At 31.2% G+C, this 18,460-nt stretch overlaps 1 protein-coding gene across 1 annotated transcript; it reads left to right on the top strand.

Annotated features, from left to right (window-relative positions):
• Window positions 1–729: 729 nt before the first annotated feature.
• On the top strand, window positions 730–18,422 carry LOC135930585 (uncharacterized). Its single transcript, XM_065467428.1, has 14 exons — window positions 730–807; window positions 1,150–1,356; window positions 1,450–1,589; window positions 8,413–8,593; window positions 8,784–8,944; window positions 9,216–9,345; window positions 11,298–11,519; window positions 11,606–11,786; window positions 11,992–12,274; window positions 12,622–12,756; window positions 12,964–13,472; window positions 14,333–14,706; window positions 15,347–15,433; window positions 15,702–18,422. Exons 2-14 carry the CDS (start codon window positions 1,197–1,199, stop codon window positions 18,044–18,046), a joined length of 4,908 nt encoding a protein of 1,635 aa, XP_065323500.1. The 5' UTR covers window positions 730–807; window positions 1,150–1,196; the 3' UTR covers window positions 18,047–18,422.
• Window positions 18,423–18,460: the final 38 nt, after the last annotated feature.

The following is an 18,460-nucleotide window of genomic DNA, read 5'->3' as shown; positions in this document are numbered from 1 at the left end:
TATGAGTAGTTGAGCTAAGTGATTGCTGTAGCTCTTGTATACTTATAGATATTAAAGTGTTGGGATAATTATCCAAATATATAGCATTACGACATACAGAAAGCAAAAATAATTCCTGGCATTTATTCAATCTGGGGTACAATTTATACCTTAAATGGCTATTGGACATATTAAGAAGATTTAATTCAATCTTAGATTCATCTATAACTATATTATCTATGGGTTTAAGGAAATCATCTTCATCATCTAGCTTATTATATTCACTATTTTGAGATGAAATTTGAGGATCATTATACAAAGGATTATAAAAAAATTCTAATTTAGCTTCTTCGCAAGATTCTTTTGATTCACTCAATTTTGAAGGTGATTGTACACCACATAGTAATGTAATTTCTGGAGTATTTATTATGCAAGAGCCATCACAATTCGACAATATACCTACTTCAGCTGTAAAGAAGTCTTTTTTCATAGGTAACCTTTATTCAAAAATAAGATTTATAAATAAATGATAAAAAGAATCGATTGGCTTATTAAACCTTCAAATTCGATTATTTTTATTGTTAATTATATACTTTACTTTTAAGATTTCGTTTCATCAACCAATAAATATTAGAAAAAAAGTAAACAAAATAATAAATAATGCGCCGCGTTTTTGTTTTGCTCACGTGATCCAAAATTTCAATATATAAACGATATATTTGTATTTATCCAACACTTTACAAAAATTCTTTTTATTTTAAAAAATTTATCGCTGGAGACCTCAGTTTAGTTGTTTGTCATAAAATCAGTTTTTTTAAACTAATTAACGTAAGAATATAATTTTCATAAAAATGTCTTATTATTTCATCATAATTTTATATGTTTAAAATGATTTTTTTCTATTATAGGGATCTATATTTTCTCGCGCAATAATTCGGATGTTATCCATTTGCGTATTATTTTATGCAAAACAGCTGATTGGTTGTTATTTTTTAAAAATATTTTTTTTTGTTTCATCATAAATAAAATAACTTTAATAATAAATAAATAAAAATGTAAAAAGCCGTCTGCTTTAAAAAAATACAATATTTTGCGGCGAAAATTTAAATCCCTTAGAAAATATGATATAAATAAATGTCCTAAGTTATATTTTTTAAATTTATCTTTTAGGACTTGGATGTAATCTTGCGATAGAACGAAGAGAAGGTATTTATTAAATGAACAAAGCTTCTTCCAAATTGTTTAACCACACTGTCATAGATCCCAGAGATGAGATAGATGCAAGATTTCAATATTGTTATTCAGTATTGACCTCTAGTTGTACCGGTTTATCTGAAAGGGAAATACACGACACATTAAACGGCATAGTTTGCAAAGGCAAATACAATTTTTTTCTGTTCAAACTTATAATTTTAAAATTTTATTTTCAAAAAATAAATCTCATTCGTAATCTATTTTCTTCTGCTACAGGTGCTCAACAATACGAAGTGATCAGTTTAGGCCTTCTGTACACCATATTAACAGAGCCTAGTGTCTGCCAGAAAGCTTTCAGAGATCTAATGCTCCTCTCTAGGGATGGATTCAATCTAGTTCTCACAAAAATCAACCAAGTTTTACACTCAACGTTTTAAAAAAAAATCAGATCATCCAAAAAGCCTCGGAATTAAAAAAAACACCTACCTATCATCTTTAAATTTAATATAATTATATTTTAGACACGAAGTCAAACCTAAATGTTAAGTGAACGTTCTCGAACAAATCTGCCATCTGAGCCATTCTTTATTTTGTAAATATTTTTAGAAAAAATTAATAAACCGAACCTAAAAAGTTAAAATGAATGCGTGCTATTTTATTAGAGGTGGTGACTTCTTTATTTTTAAGGAGGATTAAGATGATTTGATTTTTTTTCTGTAATTTTAACTAATCTCTATTTGACTTAAAAATTTATAAATCGGTATTGATAATTTTTTTGGCAACCATTATTTTATTATTCTTATTCTTTGAATAGCGTCCAAATATGGATTAATGATGTTTTTGTGCTAATAAGATGCTAGGTAAGGTTTTTCATGTAGTTTTTATAACGAAATATATTATATTCTTCGACTCGTGATGCTAAATTTTGCCAATTTTTTTTCCGAACCTATAAATATTCTACTAACCGCAAACGATATGATTTTGTAAAAGAAAGTATAAACTAAAATTACCGGGCTCAAAAAAATTCTGACCGACCGAGTCTAAAAGGTTAATAAATACGGGCCGGGTTCGAATCAAAAAGAAAATTAATTTTCAGGGCTCTCAAATTAACATGTTTTTAATAGGAAAAAATAAATTTCGATAACCCGTAAAAATAATCTTAACGTAAGCATCAAATATTAAAAACAACAAATTTTATTCGTGGAATTAGATAATTTTTTAAAAAAAATTAATCCTTAATTATTTTTTTTTGTATACAAACAAAACCAGATTAAACGTATTCGTGAGTAGTGTTGTTAAAAAGCCAACGACCGGATTAAGATTATAACCAAATATAACATTACAGAAGCCTAAAGATTTTGCTCATAGCTGGCAGGAATGCTTGGACATCTTTTTGCCAAATCTCGATTCTTACATTAATATTATTTTAGCTAAAATCTTAACCGGGCCGTTTTGAAAACTCGACCCAAATCGGGCTTTTTAACAACACTATTCGTGATCGTTGATATATTTTGGGGAATATTTCCCCAATTAATTCCATATAAACTAAATTCTGCCAAAAATATATAGAGAATTATTTTTTAGTAATTTTTTAAGACTTCATATTTTTTAATTTGGACGATAGAAATATTTTATTTGCTACCTTTGATCCCAAAATTCCCTAAGTAAAATGATTTTTGGGAAGTTATTTTTTGTTAGATAAAACTCAAAAAAATTGTAAAAATAATAACATGAATTTAATCGACTTGTAATATTGTTATATCAATTAATGGAGCGTGATGATGGTTGGCTTTGTACATTAAACAAACATAAATTTTACATGTTGAATAAACAATTTATTCTTTAATTTTTTTTTCTAAAGAAAGGTTTTTTTTTTGCAATCAAATTATTTTTAAATTCCAATTCTATCGCGTGAGTACCGCGCACATTGCGCAGTTTGAAATTGCCGTCAATTAAATCCGTAAGTTAAGGTACAAAATAATGTTGAGTTTTGTGTATAGTGTTGTTAAACGACTCGATTTGAGCCGATTTTTTAAAAACGGCTAACTCAATTTTATAGCCATAAAAATATTGCCCAAGCCTCGGGATTTTGTTTTAAGATTCTCAAACCATTTTGCCATCTATGAGCGAAATCTTAAGGCGGCGCGCATAATATTTTTCTGGATAAAATGTTTAGTTAAACGTTTTTAAAAATCGGCTCAAAACGAGCTGTTTATAACAACATTGGTTTAGTGTAAGTTATAACCGTATTACATTGTTAGTATTTTGGAGGGAAAGGGATTCCCACATTTGCACCAAACTGAATCTTTGAAAGAAAGAAAAGAAAGAGAGAGAAAGAAATAAGAATATAATAACTTTTTTTTATACATGATTATCCTAAAATTTGGCATTAGAATTTGAATAATTGCTCGAAATTCAAAATAAAATATAGTGAAACCTCTCATATAAATGTTGTTCGATATAAGGTTAGGATTAGGGATAGTGTTTTAATAAGTTTTTTTTTCTAGTAAGATTTTTTTTTTGCCAGGAATAGAATTTACCTTAGAAAGGTGTCAATCTAAGAATGTCATAATGAAAAAGGTTGTCACATTTCTAGCTTAGGCTTATAAATATATAACTTAATTGCTATTTTTTTACTAAAAATAATATTTATTTTTTTTAAGGTTTTTAATCATTTCTTTTTTTGCACGCATCTTTTTATTTAGTTTTACTTGTTAAATCTTTTTTAAATTTTTTTTTGTTTAACATTAATAGTGCGTGCGCATGAGTTTGTTATGGAGGGGGGGGGGGGATAATTAAAACTATAATGTTTTGGATTTATTCTAAAATATCTTATGTTTCAGAAATTTATTAGGACTAGTGACCACAAAAAATAAATTAATAAATATTAAATCGGCGCATGAAATCATCACCATCTCAATCAAATCTGTGTAATTTTTTTCAAACATATTACATAAAATATTCGTGTAATTAAATAATTTGTTTATACATTCTAATATAATAAAAAAAATTTGGCTAAAGTATATCTTGTCCAATAATTTGTCTGCTTTCTGGAGAAATGCCTGTTTAGACCATTCTGTTATTTCGGCAATATTTTTCTGGCTAAAATACTGAGTTAAACGTTTTTAAAAATCGGCTCATATTGAGCCGTTTAAGAACATTACTTATTATCCATTCTTTAAAGAAATTTTAAACCTTAAATATTAATTTTTTTGAAATTATCTTCGTGAGTTCAAAAGTTTCAAATGATTAGGCGGGAAATTTTAAAATGGTAGATAAAAACGCCAAGGAAAATTTGAAATCGATATTAATTCATAGAATAAATTAGTAGCATGTTTATTTCTGCTGTGAATGTGATAAATGTAAATTGAAATATATATGCGATAAGAGGTAGAAATGATTATAAAATATAAATTAATATTATAAAACATTGATATTTTTTATGAGTATTTTCTGAATTTTTTGGTTTGGGGAAGGGGGGTTGAGATTTGTTCTCCTGCCCTCCCCCAGCTGCGTACGCACCTCGGGAGCGGGGGTTATTAAAGCATATTCCCTAACAAGAGTGGTTAATTTTCAAATCGTTCATAGAAATTAACAGTTGGTTACGTTCATACGGTCCGATAAGGTCGCACATGCGCATAGGTATCACTTTCCTTCCGATAATGTTCCTTTCAAGAGTGTAATTAAAATACTAAGGCTGTTTCCTGATTTGTAGTGTTGTTAGACGGCTCATTCTGAACCTATTTTTTAAAAATATTAACTTAATATTTTAGCCAGAAAAATATTGCCTAAGATTCGAGATTTCACTAATAAATGTCCAAACGTTCGTTCCATCTAACCGCAAAGTCTTCGGGCTTGCTTAATATTTTTCCGGATAAAATATTGAGTTAGCCGTTTTAAAAATCGACACAAATCGAGCCGTTTACCAACATTACTGATTTGTCTTTTTTTTAAAAAAAATATAACGATTATTGGATTTAAAAAAATATAGGGAGTATAAGCATATTTTAAAGATATCATCAACTTATACCGAAATTTCTAATTTAAAAAAAAAACAAAAAGTGGTGTCATGGCTTCCAAAATTAATTTAAAAAACAGGAATTATATTCGTGCAAGGGAAGGATTTTGAATAGATGGTTTCTAACCTAAGTCCACAAAAAAATTTACCCTTTACTCTAATGATCTGCAAAACGGGTACAATACCCGTCGGTTCCGGAAATTCGATTTTAAAAAATAATAATCTTTTTATTTTTTTACATCATAGAGGTCCCTAGTATTTTTCCTCTAAGGAATTATGATTTTACTGATATTAGTTCATATAGCTATTATAGTCCGTAGGGCTAGGGTCGACTTATTACCAAGCAACCTATTGTTTGATCGGCTGTTTCGTTTCGACACAGGCTAAAAAAAATACGACAAAATAATAATGTCACCAACCACTTAAAATAACCCGAAATAAGGTGGCCTCGTTTAAAAGCTATTTAGCCTAGGCTAAATAGCAATTAATAAAATAAGTCCAACCAGGAGACGGACTGGACGATTTAATTGAGTTAACATATCCAGAACACTCTCAGAAGCCAAAAAATAAAATTGACTTTATTTCTAAAATAAGAATGACCTTTATATTTCTACCTATTTTATGATTATTTTAGATTGTGACCTACAACATAATTTTTATTACGTTGAAGATAATGTATATTTTTAAAAAAAAATTTATACTATTTAACTAAACCCTGTTTTTGCCTTATCCTTTATAAAGTAGTAGTAATAATATATAACAAAATAATTTCGTCCTTAAGACCACTCGATGACTTAGGAAATAGGATAAATAGCGTGATTCTAGAGCTCATTTTTTTTAGTGGATACATCTTTTTTTGTAGTATGATTATATATACAGAAGGGGTCAATTCAGCCCCGCGCTATATTTCCTACCCGGTGGCCTTTATAAGTTCTTTATTTTTTGGCGCAGCCTTGCCAGCAGGAGTTTTTTTTTGTACTCTTTTAAAAGTTGTTTTTTTTTTAAAAAAATAAAATAAATACTTAATTATTATTTTATTTTTTATTGGTAATCCAATTTATATTTATTAAAATATTTATTTATTTTTTTTAATAAAATAATAAGATATTTAAAAAAAACTGATTAACAATTTAATATTACATATCTATCTTCTACAAAGTTTAATATTACATCTTTATAATAGTAAAATATTTCCTCCTTTAAAATAATAAAAAAAAAATTATTTTATATTTTTTTTCTTAAAAAAAAGTATTGATTTTTAGTTTTAATGATTTATCATAAATATTTTACATTTTACCCGCTCCGCTTTTATAAACGTGTTTCTTTTCAAGAGACCATAAATTTCAAGTATTTTAAGCTGATCAAAATCGTAAAATTAAAAGGTATTTCCGGCCATGGGTGTGGCTACAGTCCCTTTTATTTATCGACCAAGCCAAAGTAATTTAAATTTGAATCATTTGAGATAATTGTTTGGTTACTTTATTATAAATTGCTTCAAAGTCCAAAAGGGAACTCGAAAATATCAAGAAAACAAATTGAGGGATTAATTAATCCATCAAGCTATTCCTTAATCGATAAAATTTTAAAATATATATACATTATTAGGTCATGTCAGATTAAACAGGGGGGAGGGTCAACTTGACCCCTGCTTGATTTTATTGGTGATAAGTAATAATTGGATTTTAAAAAAATTATATCTCAGTTTTGTAAAAAAAAAACATATACAAATTATCTTATCCCGCGAAAAAAGAAGAAAGAACCAATCAGATATTTGGCAGACTATGTTTTCACTATCTGTAACCTCACAACAGCATATAAAATATTTATGTGCATCATTTTTATACAATATTAAAAATGATAAAGGTAACAACCTAATTAAATGTTTATTTTTTGACTACCTATGCACTAAATAATAATCAAAAACATATAATTATTTATTTTTTTAAAAAAAAGTAATCTAGCTAAACAAATAAATATCGAGAAAAATAAATTGATATTTTTTAAAAAAAGGGTAAAATTTTGATTTTTACTTAAAAATGATATTCATTGGCATCTTGGGTCTAAAGGAAGTGGTCACTTGATTTTATGCTAATCTTCTTCTGTCTAAAGAAAAAAATCACGGGATTTTATGCTAGACAAAGGAGACCACATGATTTTAATTTTAAAAAATTATTTTGATCGTTTAAAATGTCGGGCGCTATTATTATTTAAAACCAAGGCCATATCTTTTGTTAGAATATATTTTTTTTAAAAAAAATAACCAACCAAAACATAGATCTTTACCATAAATCGTGCAAACATGTTTACTACGAAGCATTTTAAAAGGTTCAAAATAGCTTCCCAATATTATCACCTTAGATCGCAATTATAGTTAACGCGATTATCGCTATCTATTTTCGCGATATCGCGCTCGCTTACTAAATAGCTATAAACGCGATCTCATTCTCTATTCGCATTATGTTTAAGTTTAATTTCTACCCCCCCCCCCCCTTTTTTTACAAAGTATACAAATAATAACCAAATATTTTTTTAAAAATAGTTTTTTTTGTGTGGCCAAGATGATTTTCCTTGTTAGAAAAACAAATATATTTATAGTGCGCACAAATTGAGCATTTCAAACGATGCGGTACAATCGTGAATAATGCCATCAAAATGGTATGCAAATTAGTTAAATTATCGTTTGGCGCTATAATAGGTACACAAATTGAGCGTTTCAAACGCTGGGTACAAACGTGAATAATGCCATCCAAATGGTATTAGGGAAATTTGTTAAATTATCGTTTGGTGACGCAAAATAATTTGCCATAAATACTTTTTTTTTATAATTTAACGCTAACATTTTTTATTTATATAAAATCTCGTCTCAATGGGGATGTGGTGCGTTTTTTAACCTTTCAATACTCCGGTGGGGTCTATAGGACCACAGGTATTCTAGAATTCATATCACATAAAATCAGTTGATTATTATGATATGGAATTTTCGGTAGCTTTATTAAATATATCTTAGAATCTATATTGCCATTTTCTCAGAACTCTTACTTCATTTTTTTTCGCCGGATTATTGAAGGGTTAAAAAAAAGATACTGCACAACGCAAACGCGCAATTTGTACTCACTATTAAACTGCCATTTATCTGCTAATTTAAGACCAGCTCGATTTGGGAACTTTGTAACGATTATACAATTTGATATGAATTTTTTTAAAAAAAAAAAATATTTCAGATAATTTGCGAAAAATGGACAAAGCTGAGTGACCTGGGTAAGAAACAAATCTTATGGCTAACTCATGAATGCGTTAGAAATTCGGTCATAGGTATTGATTCCGTCTTCTTTTACCTGGTGAGACAGATGGGGACGGGTGATTTGAACCCCAAAAATGTTTGGCTCGTCGATACCGTTTTAGGTTCGCTTTTGTTTTATCTTCCACATCAACGTTAGAATGATATGGAATTAAAAGAAAGAAGGAAGGAAGGAAGGAAGGAAGGAGAGAGAGAGAGAGAGAGAGAGAAAGAAAGAAAATAAATGAATGAATGGAATATATAAAAGAACCGTATTTTTGTTAACCATATTTTCTTATCACATTTTTTTTATAGATTTATTGAGGGATTGCGAAGATTGGCTTTTCAAGAACGCCCACTTAGTGCCTTACGTACTTTACACGTATCTTCGATTGATCGAAGATCATTTAGCTCCCACTTACATTGCCCTGAAACAAAAAGAAATCGACTTTTGCATCAAGATTCTGCGCAGTCACGTAAAAATTTAATCAAATCGAATGATAAATTTTTTTTTAAAATGACATATATTTTCGAAAATTATTCCGGCTCTTAAAATTGTGAGAATTCGAACTTTGTGTGATGGAAAAGATCATCCAAGGGGTATTTTTTAAAAAAAAACAAAAATCGAGGGAGAAAAGTGTTTTAAACCTGCCCCGGTTGTAGGACTCTTTATGTAATAATTCGCGTGACGTTACATAGCTAATCCTAAGTAAATCATATTTTTATACTTATTCTTTTTTCTTAAAGTTTACCGATTGCATGGTAATTGGACGCGATCTGATTAGGCTACTCCAAAGCGTGGCTCGCATACACGAATTCGATTTGCTTTGGCAAGATATCCTTTACAAACCTCAGCTTCTAACCCCGAACACACCGAGTTAGCATTTTTAAATAATAAATTTTTTGCCGCAGAGTTTGGTACCACCTGTGGTAGGATGCTTTACTGTTCTGATTATTTTAAAAAATTGTCAGTTTAGTTCTTCGCTTCTACTTCCGGTTTTAAACTCTGTTAAAGCGAAATATTTTGAGATAAATAATTTATACAACAACATTTTAAAAATAAAAGTAAATAAATTGCCTCCATTTTTTTGGTTTCGAAATCGGTTTTAAAATGGTCACCCGATTTTTGGTTGCTATAAAATTTTAAAAGAGGATTTTAATTTTTATTCAAATTCTTCTGATTTTACGTAACATTTGGAGGATTGGACAAACTTGAATGATATGTTCTTTTTATTTTTTTAAAATTACATGAATTTCAAGAAAACACTAATTCTATTAAATTATGATTCCATTTACTCATCGGGTTTGCTGGTGGGTTACCCAACACTTTAAAATATCTTTTCATTCGTCTTTCACTAATCCGGGTTCCCCTAGGGTAAAAAAAATCTATTTTCTCTTCATTCTCGCGATCACCGGAATTCACGTCTGCTTTTTTAGATTCTTATAAGGGGGGGGGCGATTTGTTGCCCATTCGCGGTTTTTACTCCCCAGCCTTTTGTTTAGCCTTCGAACCATTTCATCCTTCTACTCCTCACCGATCCATTTTCTCAATTCGTCACACGCTTGTGTCTACTCACCAAATTCAACTAATCTTCTCTTTTACCCCCTTCCATTTCTCTTTACAGCTTTTTATCAGTAATCACTCATGTGCATACCATAAAACCCTTTACTTCCTTTAAAATCCGGGCTCATCTTTTCGTGTACAAGGTATGCCGGATCCCGAAATTTCTCCCACATATCTAGCCTTCATCTCCAATGTAGGGTTATCATCTCTATCTCTACGCTTAAATTACCTTAAGCGATATAAATTCCCCACCCAATCTAAGTAGCCTTAAATTTTCGGATTCTTGATCTTCCACTTTAATCTTTATGCTTGGCATACTTTCCCTAAATAATGTTCCGATACACACTTTTCCTTAGGGATTTTTTTAACGTTTTTATTTATAATGTCCCGATCAGATATCTTCATTATACAAGTACTCTATCTCTTTCCTTGCATAAACAGATTTATTGAGGATCGACTTTTTTTAGACATCGTTATATAAGTTATACGCAATTCATTCCATCATATCACTAAATCCTTAAATACTTCAAGGCGAAAACTCTCGTATATCCCGTTTAGCCTTCAGCTATGGATCCAACATGTAATATTAACTGTGGAATAACACATTTTCCTGAGATATTAACAGACGCCATACAAACAATTTGCCAATAAGCAAATCTTTTTTTTTCACCACCTCTAAGATACTAAATTAACGAGCCCCCCGATGTCACTGTCACTATATACTTGCTAGAAACATAAACTTGCACTCTGCATTTTCACACTAGACACCGCAAGTGACAATTTTTCTCCCTACCTGAACATATAATTAATTCCAAATTCCCTACCCAAAAATCAAAATGTGTTATAAGAAATAATATAAAAATGTTAAAAAACTATATACAATCAAAACATGACTTATTGATATCAGCTGATTAAATTTAAAATTAGACCGATCCACCTGAAAAAAAATTTACCGACAGAAACGACCGGGCTTATAGATTAAAATAACTCAACCCACGGATCGGCTGTTAGTTCCGGTTGCGTTTTGCAGATCCCTAAACCACGCTAAAGAAAAATTCACTCTTATTACTAATTCATTGCTTCAAAATTCTTATTAGGACCATCTTTAAAGCCTATATTATCTAATTTGATTCTTTTAAACCTACACTACCATTTTTAGAATTTTGATTTTATTATTATAAATAACCAACTAAAAAAATTAAATTATTCCAACGGCGTAACTATTTATTATAATTTACGATTTCTAATTAAAAAATGGACAAAAGACATAATCAAACGCTTAGCATCAACACGAACTCCCCGGAAATACCCAGCATCACGCGTGACGCCCGAACTAGAATCTAAACTCGCCTTTTTGACTCATAAAGTCAGATTTTCTTCGAGTTATAATTTAAATTCGGCGGGTTATCCTAATGCAACTGGTGTTTGTGCGCCTCTCAAGCGTTATCAGGATTGGTTGGCCCGAAGCCACATAGCTCGCATGCGCGGTAATATATTGTTTTTTATACAGTTTAATTTTATAGAAAAAAAAACAGAGAACCATTAAATAATTAATTATCTATATATTTGACAGGCACTTGCCTTGTCGACGCGATTCGATTCGTTTGCTCTGTTATTCACCCGCCTAATGAAGTGCTGGCCAGTGACGTTACACCACGGTGGTCACTGATTGGCTGGATGTTGTTATCGTCTGCTTCGGCTAATATCGCTCAACAGGACGGTAATTCTGCTATGGGAGGGGGATACAATAGCTAGTAAACCTTAAAATATTATAATATGCTTATATATATCTAAATCTTATTTTAAAATGATATGGATTTTTTATTTTATTTTTTAAAATGTTTTGTAACCCGGCACAATTTTTTTTATTAAAATATGTTTTTATTTTGGCTATTTTTATAATTAATGAAAATGGAAGGTTCATTGAGTCTTTTTTAAACACAATTCTATCTAAATAAGCTCGCCCGGCGCATCATCATACAATTCCGTAACCCTATGCCAATGTAAGATGGCCCTGTTTTGCGACTGGTGGGGCTACGATCCCAAACGTGACAGCATCATGAACGTTGAACCCGGTATACTCGTCATCTACCACGGGCTCAAATCTCACCCGGCTATGGCCCAGAGCTTGCTAGAATTTTTGTGTACTATGACCAGAGAAGTCGGGGTAGGGTGGCCCGAGCTGGAAGAATTTTACAGGGAAGGAGTCAGGAAATGCCTTAGGGATATATTGGATAAGAGGGTGAGTCAGATTAATTATATGGGTTTATTTTTTGGTGCACTACTTGTACACTATGTATGACAAAAACGCCCGGGGTGCCAAGTTCGACTTCTGTTTTCTCTAGGGAATCAGAATGGATGCTAATGTATATAAGAAGACTAAAGCTTGATTAAATTATTGATTTAGAAAGGGGATCTAATTGATTATTTTTAATTTTTTTAAAATCATGGGAAGTATTTTTGTAAATTAATTAGCTATATTAAATACTAAATATTATGTAATATTGTAAAACCATTTTTACTGTTCAAATTTATTTCAAAAAAGGCACATATTTAATAATATTTTCTTCGTTAAAATAATATTCTTAGGTCATACCTTCTCTAGATCCTATCCTCAAGTTCGAACATTTAGACAAAGATTTAGGATACCTCATAAAAGAAACTTTCGGTATTAGGGACACCATCGAGAGCCCTTTAAATATTAATCCCACTATTATCAATGAGGTAAGTTTGATTTGTTTTCGATATTTTCTTCCCCAATTTTAATTAAAGAGGTGAGATATGCATTCTACATGCTATTATGAAAGAATGCTAGAGGATCAAAAGAAGCATATTTTTTAGAAAAATGTTTTATCCTAAACTCCCTCTCAAATAAATTTTAATTTTACTTAAAAGACAATGTATTGTCATTTTTATTATTTTAAATTCAAGGAAACTTTGTTGACTGCTACATCCGAAAAAATTGAAAATTCTTACTTTTCACCTCCGACTCCCCCCAAATCATTGCCGGACTCACCTATTCCATTAGCAATTATTTCCGAGCGACTTCCAGTCCTAGAAAATGGCGATTTGACTGACGAATCAAGTACCGGAGCTTTGTCACAATTGGAGTTTTCGGACGGGGAAGATGCGCAAAAAGAGAATCTTGAAAAATCTGTAACAAGTGTCAAGAAAAAGATTAAACGTGGGAAAGAATGGTCGGATGATAAACAATTGAAAAGCGATAAACGCGTAGTTTCGAATGTCAACTCAGATGTCGATAGTAATGATATCGAGGTTTTAGAAGTGTTCAAGAAGGGCTCTGGCCGCAAAATTAAGCATGACTCATTTGTCAATAGTTTTAGGGACTCATCGGAGATTGATAGACTTAAGGCTAGCTTGAACAGGAGTAAACGATTATTTGATAGACATCTCAGCGCCCTGGATTGCGAAATTAAGGAGTAAAATTTTTTTTGATTTTGATTATGTTTAAGTCAGGCTCTAGAAGGAAACCTGGTCCACTTGCACTATCTCATAAAGAATTGTTTTCACATTTACTAAATTAATTAACCTAATTTAATTCATTTACCTATCAAAAGTGGCGATCCAGACTAAACTAGTATTAATCGTTATTGTTTACTGAACTCGAACCTTTAATTTGTCATCCGCACCTAAATCGAACCTCGAATTGGGTTGAAAATTTTTGATATTTTAACTGTTTTTAAAATATTATCTATTTTATATTGATAAATATCAGTCACCATTTTTTGATAGTTTTTTTGTATTGCTATTTGACGACGCGAGCCATCCAAGAGCTAGTATAAATGTTCTCACAACCACGAAATTTATTATTTCTTCCTTTATAGATATGATTAAACTTAGGAAGAATCTTGAAAATATTTTGATTGTGCGACTTTATTGTATTTCTTTTTTTAGGCATATAATTTATAAATTAGGTATATTTGCATTAAAAATGAGATATACGATAGTTGCTTTTAATATGGATTTTAGTGGTAAAATTTTAGAAAACGTGTATTATATATATATACACATATATATTTCTATTCTTGGTGTATAAGAAAAAGTTCCTACCCATTTTTAATGATTAAAACCATATTTATTTTTACGAACCGAACCGGTCTGAACCGAACCGATATTCGTTGCAGTTCGAATCCCTCGTCAAAAGTTATAATTTATACTAATACCTTGTTTTTTATATTGTTAACAAAAGGTGAAAGCTAAAAAGAAAAAATTATTATTTTATTTCCTTTATGGTAATGAATTATTTACAATATTTTATTCAAAACCCGTTTTTTTAAAGCATACTAAAATCTCTCAAAATGGCTCAAGATCGAAATCTTATTTTTTTGGAAAAAGAAAATTTTAATTATTCGGCACCTTCCCGCAATCCAAAATTTCGACAATTTGTTTTGGAACAATGCGACCAAATTAAAAGACTTCTAGACCTCCTCATAACCAATAAATCCAAACCCCTATCAGAGAGCACTCTTGATGGATGCGGTCGATGTTTGGCCATCATCCTGAGACCCTACTTAAGGTTTTCCCTGAAATACGAAAGTTTTTGTCGTAAAAACCCACCCGATCAGCATGAATGCCTGGAGAGGGGCGAAGAGGATATTTACGACGAAGAATATGACGATGAAATTGGCGGGAAACTGAACAAGAAGCGGAAGAGTAAAAAAAAATTATCATTTTTATTGCTATATATTTTTTTTTTAGGGTATTCATTTATTCTCAATCTTCAACCTTAGCTAATTACATTTATAAAAATCATTTTAAAAAATGCGCCATTTGTTTTGTTTTTTTAAATTTTAAAGTTATATTTTGAAATGAATTTTTTTATTCAATTATTCAAAAAATATTAGCTCGTTTTTTAAAAATTTTTTAAAAAAAAATAATTACTGACTTAGTGTTGATTTTTAGGTTTAGAATTATTTTTACTTTCCTTGGAGTCTAGTAAATTTTTTATTTTCTTTAGATTTTATTAACAGAATGTAAATTCCTATTTTTGAATAATCAGAAGATTCTCCAATATAAATTTAATTTTTTATAAGCTCAAAATTTTTTTTGGCTTGTTTTTTGAAATTTAAAATTTTGAGACCTTTTTGCATTACAAAAAAATTATTTTTTAATTCATCTATATAGTTTATGCGGCATCGAAAATTATTTTGCTCCAGTGTTTTTGGCCATGATTATATATTTTTTTAAAAAATTATTAACCCTTACACCCTTATGGATGTAACTAGGAAACAATTTAGACCACGAATAAGTTTTTCAAATCCTTGAATTTTCCTTATACATTATTTTAAAAAAGTCGTGACATCTAAGGGATTACATGTCGTGCGCGAGAAGGAACAGAATTCACATTTCGAAGATACGATATTTGGAAATGAAATCGGAGGTTTGTTATTTTGGATTTTTGTATAATTATTAAACTGAAGGGGGAGGAGGAGAAGGGGGGGGGGGGGGGGTGGGGGTGGTGGTAATGAGTCATTTAATATTTTATTATCATCAGTTAAAATTATTTGCAATTTGAAATAATATGTAATAAGAAAGGTATTTTATATTATTTCTCATTTATTTGGGGCATTTTAAAATAATTTAAGTAATTACTTTTATATCTTCTATTTGCTTCTTTTTTTCCACATCCTGCAAACCCTTTTTTATAGCTCTTCCTATGATTACCTTAGTTCAAGCCTTAACATCATGCTCCATTTTAACAAACTCTAACACTCCCTTTTCGCATTCCAATTCTGATAACCTACAAATTTTGCATCGACTTTTCGCTATTATAAATCGTTCTCAGATTAAAAGGTTCGGCTATTGGACTTTGTACGCACTTTTGGTTCTCTTTACTAAACGTTTTCGAGATGATCTTAACAGTAAATCTGGGGCCGGTCAAGTTAGTACACCATCTTTAGGGAAATTTTTGAGGGTGTACTCAGGTTTTGTTAAAGCTACAGTCTCAAGGGATGCTTTTATTACAACACTTAAAAGTGATCTAACTACATGCGCCGAGATGGATCCTCTCCGCTTCAAATTTATAGTCGCCACTTGTGCCCATGTTATGCCATCTAATCTATATGGCTCGACATTTTCATCCTCTAATAAAAGAAACGATATCGACAACGATTTTAATGAAAATTTCGATGAAAGTGAGGAAGATATTTCTGACATAAATTCAGACTCGGATACCGATAAAGATACGGATGAGAAAAAAGGTAAGAAAGATAGAAAGGGGAGTATGGAAATGCAGATGAGCGATGAAAGTACAGACGAAGAAGGAGAAAGCCAATCAGAGAAAATGAATAATGAGTTCGCTTTGTTCAAAGATATTTTGTCTTGCATAGATGGTTCAAGCCTAGAAAAGTTAACTGTCGCTTGTCTTGCCCGGGACAGACCTTCTGAAGAAAAGTTTCTTAATTCTTCTTTTAGTTCAAACTTTGATGATAAATCACAAAATGATAACGATTTCTGTGACAACCACAAATTTGACCCAACATACCTAGATTTCCTATGTTCTACCCCTTGCTCATTATTTCACATTAAAGAGACAACCCTTCTCAATGAATACATTGACTTACGCTTGATATCATTTTTCCTATCTGCATCTGATGATATCTGTCTAGCCCACCTAATTCGCTGCAGTACCATTAGTAAGCGGTGGGAAGTTTACCAAAGTCGAGCTCTTTGGGACTGTCTGGTGCTGCATTTTAATTCACCCGATAAAGCTAAAATAAATCGTTCATTCGTGAATTTCATCTTAACTCATAGATTGTTAGAACTTCCGTTAGAGCGCGACTCTGGGGTGACTAGACGCCTATTGCAACTATTCTCGTTTCCATCCACTTATAACGAAAGTGAGGCAATAGAACAAGAACGCAGTACTCCACCATCACTTGAAATCATTAAAGCCTTACTTAAACGCCCAATTACAATGCCTTCCACCCATAGAAGTGGGCGTAGTCGTGATGGTTATACTAGCCATTTTTCTAATCGACCTACCCTCATAACAATTTTGTTCAAGATGTGGTCTGGAAAGGAAGCCAGCCGAGAAAAACTCGCCGAAGCTCTTGCTACCTTACTCAATCGTCACACAGACCCTAGAGCCAGACTCAAAGGTAACTCTCCTACCGCAGTTTCGGTTCCTTATTACTCTTCAAAACGACTGAATCAACAAAACAATCCTTACCAAATGGAATCCAGTGGTTTTAGCCCCGACTCAATTAAAAGCGGAAATATGACTCGTCGCTCCCAAAATAGTAACATAAACGGTTATTTAGATTCTGGTGGCAACAAAGATTTATCCTTTTCCCCTTCTCTCGAAAGTTTGTTGTCTACCTTAGAAGCACTTAGAATCACCACGAATCTCACGATGCCTTCCTCCAATCCAAACTTCCACACGCTTGTTAACAAGCTTACACCTATTAATAAGGATAATAGCGACAAGGAAAACGTACCCTACCTATTCCGGCACGATCTCCTTAAATTAGCCCTACAAGAAGTAAAAGCAGTGTGCCCTGACTCCTTGAAGTCGCGTTATAAACAACTTTTTACGCTCATCAGCGAACCCCAAGAACCTCCATATACGATTTCTCATTCCCACACCAATGACAACCAAAGAAGGAAACGAAAGTCTCTGATCAATCAACAAATCGTCGGTGATAACGATAGTTCGAACGAAGAAAGTAAGAACTTTACGAGTTCGGAATCGTCACATTCATCTACGGGCGACGAGGAAGAAAATCAGCAAAATTACGCATCTCGCGATGCTCAAAAGCGATACAAAAGTTTTAAAAGTGGTGAACGTACAAAACCACCTGATCCCAAAAATGTTGTCATTGGCATTAAACGTACCGTACCCTTGATCAATAGCATAGGTAACTATAATCACATCATTACATCGGACTCAGCGTCTAAGCATGCAAATCTCGAATCATCAAAACGAAGGAAACGATCAATTAATTCTGTTAATAAACTAATTTCTGATTCGGATACAACCGATTCTGAATGAAATATTCAAACTCCGTAAACATTACTTTAAGAGAATAATTAAACTCTATTTAATTTCAATTCAACCCTTCAAAAAAATGATTTAGAATCTTTGTTATAGTGTAACAATGATATTTATAATCAGATCCCAATCCATTATCCAAAAAAGTCTGATACAATTTTAAATCTCCTTAAATTATTGAAAAAGTAGACGATTAATTACGTCGAGTATAAGTTATATAGTAATAGTAAATTAATGAGCGTCGCGTGTTCGTTATGGCAAAAAAATCGTGCCAATTCGCTACCTGTAAACATTGTAAATAAATTATAACGAATTGTGTACAAAAAAAAATTATTCCTTACATCATGTCGTTTAAAATACATTTTCTAATTTTTTGATAAAGTTGATAACTGTCACATTATAGTAATGTTAAGG

Source organism: Gordionus sp. m RMFG-2023, chromosome 5, assembly GCF_954871325.1.
Source record: "Gordionus sp. m RMFG-2023 chromosome 5, tfGorSpeb1-WG-v2, whole genome shotgun sequence".
In the NCBI taxonomy this organism is placed as follows: domain Eukaryota; kingdom Metazoa; phylum Nematomorpha; class Gordioida; order Chordodea; family Parachordodidae; genus Gordionus; species Gordionus sp. m RMFG-2023.
Note: the sequence above shows the minus strand (reverse complement) of the source record. Positions and strands in the feature narration are given on the sequence as shown.